At 42.5% G+C, this 10,186-nt stretch overlaps 1 protein-coding gene across 1 annotated transcript in view; it reads left to right on the forward strand.

The window, feature by feature from the left end:
- LRP8 (LDL receptor related protein 8) overlaps positions 1-9,182 on the forward strand; it is a 958,713-nt gene extending 949,531 nt beyond the window's left edge. The window contains exon 19 of the mRNA XM_069232647.1: positions 7,588-9,182. Within this exon, the coding sequence (XP_069088748.1) occupies positions 7,588-7,626 (39 nt within the window). The 3' untranslated portion in view covers positions 7,627-9,182. The remainder of the gene's footprint in view (positions 1-7,587) is intronic.
- Positions 9,183-10,186: the final 1,004 nt, after the last annotated feature.

Genomic DNA, 10,186 nt, shown 5'->3' on the forward strand with positions numbered 1-10,186 from the left:
AATTAAACTTTCTAAACTTTTGCTATTGGCTAAAAACATCCGGCGAAGAAAGAACATCCAATTTCAAAGTCAACAGATATAACAATTACATAAAATGTTAGCTTTGAGAATGCTCATTCGCTTCAGCGCCTTCTGTGTAATTCAAACTTATTCTAAATGTATCTTGCTCACTTCCTTCTCCAGTTGCATCTGTAGATTCTTTTGTTTTGGCATCTTCCAGATTGGCTTCTACTAGACAGTGGTTACAAAGATATGGAAACAATTTTCCTTGTACCGTTTTCCTCAAGCGAAACACATTTTTATTAATAAAATCATTTTCATTAATAAAATGCACAGAACAAGTTCATGGCTTAAACAAAAGAAGTTTGTTATAGAGCGTACATGAGCACATAAAAATGTGTCCAGAGAAAGAACACCAGGAGTTAGATAACTTTCACTGTGGTCTTGTCTGCTTGTGGCACAACAGAAAACCAAGAAATACTCTTATTATTTCAGCATTTTAGTTTTACAGAAGACATTTTAACTCCTAACACAACACTAACACATTTTTCAGTTAGTTTTTATGTAGGCCTCACACTCGATGGTGGCTAATAAAGCAAGCACATTTTGTGTCGTACATCATTTTCATCATTAAACATTTTTAAAACTTAATGATTATGTGTGACAAAACCTATTAATATGAAATTTCTGCGCTCACAATATCACAGATTATTTTTGTGAATAGGGTGATGACTCCAGTATTTAAAGCAGGGGAGAGTAGAGTGTCAGTGACCCAAGGGCAGTAGAATCTGGCATCCTTAGCAGACTCAACGTGAGTCTCTTGTAGGAGAATAATGCCTCCTTTCAGTTTGTTACAGTAATCAGCAATTTGTTTTCGTTTTACTGGGTGGGAGAGCCCTTTATTGTTTAATGATAAGATTCTGATGTCAGCCACCGATTATTGCTGAGGGCGAATGGGTGGTGGAGAGTTGATGTTGGGGTCCAAGGGGGATGTACATAGAGTCCTTATGAGGGAAATATGAGATTTTTTGGTGAACAATCATGGTAATGGTTTGCTTGTGTCAATAGTGCGGATCCTGGTGGTGATTGCACATCAGTGTTTTGACGACTGTAGAAAGACAGTTTCAACAGTGGAAGGAGGATGGTGCACATGCAAAGCCAAGGCCATGGGAGGGTGTAGGGGAGTATGTAATGCGGCCTGGGGTTGTGATGGAGAAGCTTGTGACCGAGTGTACTTAGTGCAGATGTGTGGGGTATGTCACCACCATGATTTGTAGTCTGGGTTGACAGCCAGTGAATAATGGAATGAATACATAGGTCATGAAAGGTACCTTACAGACCTGATTAGGAGACCCTGATCAGCGGGGTACCCTTGGAGAATAGAGGGGGTTGAGATGGGGTGTAGAGGGGAGAAAGAAGGAGGTAGAAAACAGAGTAAGAGAGAGAGATGAACTTAAGCAAAACAGAACTCAAAAGTCTATCCCACCCACCACCTATCCCTTGAAATGCAGATGAGCCACATTTCCCCACCCTATCTAGATGAGGGGAGAGGAAGGCCACGAGAAGGCGAGGATTGATTCAGTGTCGCGATAACTCAATAGTCGGAAGATCATTGTTCTCGGGCGGGTGGATTGACCCTGTGTGTATTTAGGCTGATTGCTCGAGCGGATCCTGTGTGCCCATTCGATTTCAAAGTCTTTGTCGAATTTGAGTCACAGAGTGAGTGGGATCCAGGAATTTGACGCAGGAGTTGGCGTCTTTTTCAATGTTCTCGGGTAAGCCAAAAATACTTGGATTTCCTCTCAATTTCCCATCTTCAAGTTCTGAGAGCTCTCGTGCCATCTTCTTCATTGAGCAGTATGAGAGGTCTAAATGTCCTACTGTCCAGGTATTGGAGTCTTCCATGGAGCTAATTCTAGACTTGGCCTCGATGAGTCTGCTGGAGAGACCTCTCAAGTAATTGCGAAGATCCTGAATGGCTCGTCTCATGGCGTTGGTGCTGGATTTAGTCTCTTGGGCTAAGTCATGGAGAGCACCGAGGCGCTGAATGATGACTTCTATGTTGGAGGACATATCCCCTTTGGGTTTAATTGGGGAGTCAGGAATTGCAGGATCAGGTTTGGGTCACTTGTGAGGTGCTTTTATTGTCTTTGTGCTCCTTGTGCTCTTTTGACTCTTTTCCTTTATGGTCCGCCGTCTTAGGGGTTGTTTTCGTTGTGTAGTGAGCAGCACAAACACCCTTATTGGTCAGGGATAGTGCCAAAAAATTGGCAAGCAGACTTGCCTGGTGTCTGCATACTGGTGTGGACTCCTGGCAGGCTGTCCGCTAGCCTGTTAGTCAGTTACTTAACAGAGATGAGTATGAGATCTGGAAGACTCTTATGTGTCTAGGGGCAGAAGTATTCAGTAGAAGGGTAGAGTGAACGCCGATTCAGAGGAGTCTTGTTTACTGTATGGCTGCCATTTTGAGGTCAAGTATCGGATGTGGTACTGCTGCTGGGCTATGCAGTGGGTCTCTGTTGTAGGTCTCTATTGTAGTTCCACTTTTATATTCACTTTTGTACAGCTTTGGTGACCAGTCTAATTGATAGAGCGCTTCTTTGGGTCTGACCTCCGGGACTGGTAAAACGATCAGCGATCAGGGCGCCAGAGCGTTAGATGGTTGCGCAGGCCTCTAATAGTCACCACATGGCTGATGTAGTCGGAGTGGCAGCGCTGAGTTGCAGATGGGCAGGTGTCAAGTGTGCAGCACTGTGGCACACAGATAGGAGTGGGGAGAGCAGAGAGGTGCAGGAATGGGGTATCAACTCCGCTTGCGGCAGGTTTAAGAGCCCGCTACTTATCTGGTGATGGTGGTTCTTGTTGCCGATGGTGTGCGGCTGTGATGCAAGTCAGCGACAATGGGGGTGCTGTGAGAGTTGTGTTGATCTCGAGAGTGGTGTTGATCCCGCCATTGTAGGTTCGCATAACTGTAGGGGCTGTAATCTGCCCGATGCTTCAGTGCTGGTCATGAAGCTGGCATTGTGTAAAGTAGCATTTGTAGAGGTGGCAGACACCATCTTGGGTTGGAGTGCCAGCAGAGGACCCAAGAGATGAAGGCAGATTTCAGTCGATCATTCCGTAAAAACCATCCTTTGGTAGCACCTGCAGTACGTTGCGTATGTCTGGTTGATGGCTGGGTCACTTCTTCATCAGGATGGGTAGGTTTGTGGATATGTGTTGGATGGATGGAGCGCGGAGCCGACAGCCTAGGCAGGCATCTTTCTCTTGTACTTGTACTTGTAAGTCCCCTGTAAAATGGCACTACCTGTGCCCAGGGCCTGTAAATTAAATGCTACTAGTAGACCTGCAGCACTGATTGTGCAACCCACTTAAGTAGCCCTTTAAACATGTCTCAGGTCTGCCATTGCAACCTGTGTGTGCAGTTTTAAACAGCCATTTCGACTGAGCAAAATAAACCTTTATCATAGATATAGGTCAGTCCAAGGTTAGGCCCTGGACACGCCAGAAGGTAGGGTGAAGTGTATTTAAAAAGTAGACCATGCAATTTTAAGTTTTACATATCCTGGTAGTGAAAAACTCCTAGATTTGTTTTTTACCACTGTAAGGCCTCCTTCTGCTATAGGATAACATTACAGTTACCTTATTACATCAATAAGCTATAACATTTAAACAGGAACTGGTTACCAGTTCATGTTTAGTGTCTTTGGTATTTGTAAAATCCTTATGGCGAAATCGGATTTTAAATTGCAATTTTGGAAATGCCACTTTTTGAAAGAGGACCTTCTACTGCCTTAGGCATTCAGTGCCTGTTTCTTTCATTGGGTCACATGACTGGATGTAGTTGGCAGTTGGGCTTTGTATATTCCTTCTAGACAGCCACACACAATGGAGAGCTTAGGTATGCCTGGATGGGCTATCACTGGCAGGATGGGAGAGTGGAGTTGGGCAGAGCCCTACTTAGCCTTGTATTGGCTATGTCCTGCCTCCACACAAAGGGCAGCATACCCCCTGTAGTTACTCTGTGACCATCACAGAGGAGGCAGGAAACCTATGCATGTCAAAGTGAAACCTCTAGGAGCTTCTCCCACTTCAAAAGAGGCACCTGATATAACTATTCGACCTCAGATACCAACTCTTCAGTACACTTTTGGACCTGTGGAAACTGTGCCAAGAAAAAGGGCTGCTGTGATGCTGAAAGAACTGCTACTCTGCTGGACCACTGCCCTTCAGGACTACTGCCTGACTGGAATGCTTCCTTGTTGGTTTGCTCCCCTTCTGCTCTCCTGCCTAAATCAGAGGATTTGGACCTGCACCTGAAATCAAGACTCCCAGAGTGACTCCAAGGGCTAATCTGCTGGCCTCCTGTTCAGAGCCATAGGGGCATAACAGACCCCCATGCACCTGAACCAGTACCCAGATCCAGCTGGCACACGCCCTTGACCGGATCCTTGGTGTGGCCTCAGAGAGGCTGAATTGAAGTTTTTGGGCTCTTTGCGACAGCGAATGGGCCTGTTGCGACTGAAACTTTGTCACTTACTTAGCCCACCAATGCCAAGTTCCGTCAGCCTAACCCCTTCGTTCTACAGCATAAACTTGTCATGGGTAGCACCATTGCAAAGCACCAGCCTGACCACTCACAACACAACAGGATATTCACTCTATAGTGACACCCATCTGTGAGGCCAGGCCGTGCTCTTTGCACTACATCGACGACCAGCCATGGCGCTTCCATGCTCCTCGCAAAACTTCCCTGCCCCTCGCAGCCCCATCCACTGCGAATTGGACAATTTGGGCTGCGCTATACAGGCAACTTCTCAGATGGACTAACCTGGTCCCCGTATCCAACATGCGCTCCATTGATGTTGGGCTGAACTTGTGACCGTCTCGCACAACCACATAGACGCAAGTTTGCTAAATAAACTGAGCAACCCTTTAGCCCTGCAACTGGGGAAAATCAGTAAGAAAGTTAAAATAAAAAAGGCTCAGCCTTTGGAACAGATGGCATCTATTTTGTAGCTCTGCAACCTAGTGAGCTACACAGTTCCACTCTTGCAATTGTTCCAAGTGCATTCTTTGATTTGCTCTTTGTTGATCATTGTGAGCAACCTATTACCGACCTTTTGACAGTGTTAGTGAACACTTTTGTTTTGCTTTGGACTGGAAGTATCTTTACTCCCTAGTGAATCATAGAAGAGTCCATGTAAAAGTGTTACATCAGTGGTAGAGGCAGGCATCAGGATTTATTGCTTTATATTGGTGCTACTTTAATTTCTGATCCTTACAAAATAAGTCTAATGTGGTCAAAACGATGTACTAGAGGACTGATTTTAATTAGGTTGTGGCACATCATACTCTGACTCAGAGTGGTGTTGATAAAATTTGCATCCATATCAGCCCCTAGTTCTGTTTATATGATTTGTATATATTATCTGGTCACTTTAGTTCACTCACTCACTTGCACTACATCATTTTTGTTGCAGCACCTCTTTGTGATGGTAGTCAGACTGCCTCACAAATGTGTTGTACTAATTAGTATCCTGACTGAAGATAAGCCTCATTCATGCTTGCAGGTATCCTTCGAACAAGACCTTACTATGCTGAGTAGAACATTTTTTGTCTTTCTGCTTCTGTCTGCCACTTAAGAGCAGGGACGGCTTTAGGGCGGTGCGAGCGCTGCAACCGCACCAGGCACTGACCTCAGGGGGGTGCTGTGTTTAGCAATTAATTACGAAACTTGCAATTTAAAAGCACCTGCTGAAAAGTTCCTTGTGTGTTTAGCCTTCAAGAAACAATTAAAATTTCAAGATACCTCTTGTGATTAATATTCCTTCTAGAAAGAGAGAGATGGGAGTTTAGCCTAGTGGCAGCTTTGATTTACCATAAAGTAGCATAGATGGTTAATATGCTTGCTGCAAAAAACTGAACTATGGGGCATATTTAAGGAAAGTGGCCCTTCATACAGTGCAGAGCCACTTTTCTTGCACCCCTTAGTGTCCCCCTAATACCATCATGTGTGCGTCATATTTAAAACACGGCGCACCTTGGCGGTAGTTAGGGGACTAGCGTCAGAATTTTTTACGCTAGTCCAGCGCTTTGCAGGATTAGCATCAAAAATGTTGACGCTAATCTTGCAACGCACCCGGAGGCCCATTGTAAACAATGGAAGCCTCCTTTTAATGCCTGCTCTGAGCAGGCGTTATTAGTGCTGGAACAAAACGACACAAAGAAGTCTGACAGATTTATTTGCATCATTTTTTTGGCCCGCCTAACGGGGGGATGCCCCCTTTGCATACATTATGCCTGGTGCAGGCATAATATAGCGTAAAGGGTTACAAAGTGGTGCAATTCATGCATTGCTCCTCTTTGTAAATATGGTGCAGCGTTTTTGGCCTTCTAATGCCACATCAGTGTAAAATAAATGGCAATAATGTGGCATTAGAATGGCACTAGGGGCTCTTAAATATGCCCCTATGGCAGTGCTTAATTTGAGCTTGTTGTTTCCAGTTCGGAGCACCAACACTTATTTATCAGGGCCTGCACTTATTTTTCTGCCTCAAGTATTTACTGCGAGAAAAAGACACATATTGGATAGACGGAGAGAGAGAAACACTAAAAAGCGTCACAATAGGGAAAAAGCGGAAATCCACAAGAGTGAGCTGAAGGAGCAGGGAGTGCCTGTAAATGGATTGAAGAGGCCCGAGATGGCTTCAGGATTACGCTGACTCTGTATTACGTGTTCACACATTTAATTGCAGCAGCCGTGTGTTAAAGAGGAGGGCTCTGGGCTCCGGCACCTTTTTATTTACACATTAAGCATTGCCCTATGCAGCATATTTGAAAAAAGTGGTGCTGCACACATTGCTCCGCCACTTTTCTTGCGCCCCATAGCGACCCCCCTAACACAACCATGTGTGTGTCATATTTAAAATATGGTGCACCATGGCGGTAGTTAGAGGACTAGCTTCAGAATCTTATATGCTAATCCAGCGCTTTGCAGGATTAGCATAAAAAATGTTGACGCTAATCCTGCAAAGCACCCAGTGGTCCATTGTAACAAATGAAAGCTTCCTCTTAATGCCTGCCCTGAGACGGCGTTAAAAGTGCTGTAGAAAAATGACGCAAATAAATCATTGCACCACTTTGTAAGTATGGCATGGCGCTTTTGGCCTGATAACGCCACATTAGCATAAAACAAATGACGCTAATGTGGCATTAGAATGGCTCTTCAATATGCCCCTATATTTTATGTGGCTAGCTGAGTGGATTAGTAAAACCAGTCTTTACAAGTGCTTTAAAACACATGAATGTATTAAAAGGGGAGCAATGGAGAGATGAGGGGAACATTTGCTGGGTGGTAGTAAGTGAAACTAAGGAGGAGGTCATGGGGTAGGGGTGCGCCACAGTAAACTGTTGCACAGGGCGCCACCAGTCCTAAAGCCAGCCCTGCTTAAGAGGTTTCCACTACTCTATACTCTGAACTTAGTATCCTGCTGAAATTCTTTAAGTTGTAGGTAGGTATGTGTTTAATATGGAAGTCCTTGCTTTGTTTATGAAATGATTGATTGTTCTTTTTCCTTGTTTCAGCGCGTGGCATTGAGCCTGGAAGACGACGGGTTACCCTGAGGATCAGAAAGCTGCTAAGGGACCACGGACCCTGGAATAATATGCATTGCACAGACTCTCTTCACTTGTAGAGCCCAATGATTTTTTTATTACTCATGTTGCAGACGGATATCAACAAAGTCAACTATGGACCGAAAACATCCAAAGGATGTGAGAGTTTCTATGTATAATCTTTTATACAACTTTTTTTTACCTGTTGCACTACACACAAGTAGTCACTGAGATGCTACTGATGGTCAACTAACACGATGTACATAACAGCTGTGTTGACAACCTCTAGACCGCATTTTAAATATTATATTTATAGAAGATTTTGTAAATATATTGAAAATACTTTGTGACTATCCAGCAACATAAGTAAAAAAAAACATTAATTAATGAACTTTTTAGAATATTTATTAACCTACTTCTGGACAGAAGCTATGTTCTGTACATACATCACAGGGGTGAGAGTATTTATTTTTGGTATGTTTGGCTCAGTGCATAGATGATTTGTGTCTATATATTGAAAATAATTGAGTGAAGCTAGTTCTTGTCTGACAGTAGTGCCCGATGCACCTGGTGGGGAATATGGCTTCGAATTCTAGACTTTGGAGTGCAGAGTGACTACAGAAAGATATAAATTCCTTCAAGGGACTGTTAAATGAAGATTCAACTTCCATTTTATCAGCATGGCCCTGTGTGGGGCTATTAAAAATGTTCGTGGTAATTGCACAATTAAACAAAAAGTTACTAAGTTTTGAAAAGGCGATAATGAAAACACAGTTAGGACAGTGTTTTGTGGAAGTTGGAATAGCCACACAGCATTCTCAAAACTTTTTGGGGCTTAAAAAACTTTAGTTATATTCAAATACAAGATTGAGAGGGGTTTCTAAAATTATTCTTAAAAGTGCAGTTTTGGTCAGTTAAACTGTGCAAAGTTCAGGGACCATCTTTTGACATACTCGTTTGTCCAGAGAGAACAGTTTAAATTCTCTTGTGATATTGATTTTAAAAAAGTTGCATACCCACCTGGCAAAGTTTAACTCAGGCTGTCCATGCTCGATCAGTTGTAGCACTGAAATCGTTTGTTGTTACATGAACTACTGTTAGTTTATATACTTGTTATTGTAGATAATGTCACATCTAGAGATAATCTATTTTTTTCTGATCAAAATATGGTGTACACTGGGAAATCGTGTTTTATGGATAACCTTTTTTCAACACTGCATTATTTGCTCATGTACTTACCTTTTATTTAGATTTAAAATATAGAAACATGACGTGTGTAGAATATTATTTATGAACGCATAACATTTGTGTTTGGCCCATGTTGAAGGTAATGAATCAGTACCCTGTTCCAAGAGATAAATCGGCACTTACCTTGTAGGACTTACTCATTTTATGACTTTGTCTAGCTTTTCCCTGTCAAAAAGCATGTCATAACTACTGTTGTCTAAAGAGAATCCATTTAACAACAGTGTTGTGTTGCAGAACATAATAAAGGAGTAATTGTGTAATTCCATATTGGATATTGAAGTAGCAGGCAAGAACAAATAAAACACAGACCAATTAAAGGGCTTGTCTTGTGAAAGATCTCTGACACTCTAAATGTGACCTCATTAAACAAAGAGAACCACCCTGCCAGTGCTGCCAATCTTAAAATGTGGGATGACGTACAAGAATGTACTTCAGTAGTAGAGAACATTTAGGTAGACTAACTCCCAACCCCTGAACAAGACTATACATTGAACAAATATTGATATATGTTGCATTGTATAGATACTGACAGCTCAGTGTAAGCCTGAGTTCTTAGCATAACTGCAATTAAGAGATTGAGGATGAAGTTGTCCTGCTCTGGATCTGATATTGTCAGTCTGCCACAACTTTCAAACTTGTGTTTTGTAGCAGAAACTTCAGTTTTTGCTACATTTGTTATGACCAAGACTGGGTTGATTACTTACATCTTGTCATACAATCCCACACTCTTATCAAATGCATTTAACCTCAGTGTTTACTCATTTGTTATGGGTTTTCTGGATTACTGTGAAATTTAGGGCCGATGCCCTGCATTTGTCAGACAACTGAATTAATGGGGAAGATATTATGATTTGTTTTTATAAACTTGTTTTATTTGCTCCCTCTCAGAATCCTTTCATCTGTATGTTTGGTGCTTGATAGAAGTTGTAAGACCTAAAACAGAGTAGGGAATTCCCTTGGCATGTTGTGGGAGAGACACCAAAGTCCTGATAAGAGCTGTGACTTGGGTCACAAGCCAATTGACCAGGGGGGCTCACAATGAAAACCTGGCTCTCTGTTAATGGTACACTTTGATCAAACTTGGAATCTTGGCTGGGTGTGAATGCAAAGGGTTAAGGTGTTAAATCTCTTCAAATATCATTCCCAGTTAAAGAAATAAAGAACCTAAAGGGTCTAATAAAATGCATTAATATTCACTAACATTCGGTACAGGCGCAAGGGTTATTTACAAAAGAGGGCCATTCCCAAAGGGTATCTACAGGAAAAAGGGTGTTCAATGAAAGTCATTGGGAAATGGTACAAATCCTAGAAAGATCTTCTT

The sequence above is a fragment of the Pleurodeles waltl genome, chromosome 4_2 (genome assembly GCF_031143425.1).
Source record: "Pleurodeles waltl isolate 20211129_DDA chromosome 4_2, aPleWal1.hap1.20221129, whole genome shotgun sequence".
Lineage (NCBI taxonomy): Eukaryota > Metazoa > Chordata > Amphibia > Caudata > Salamandridae > Pleurodeles > Pleurodeles waltl.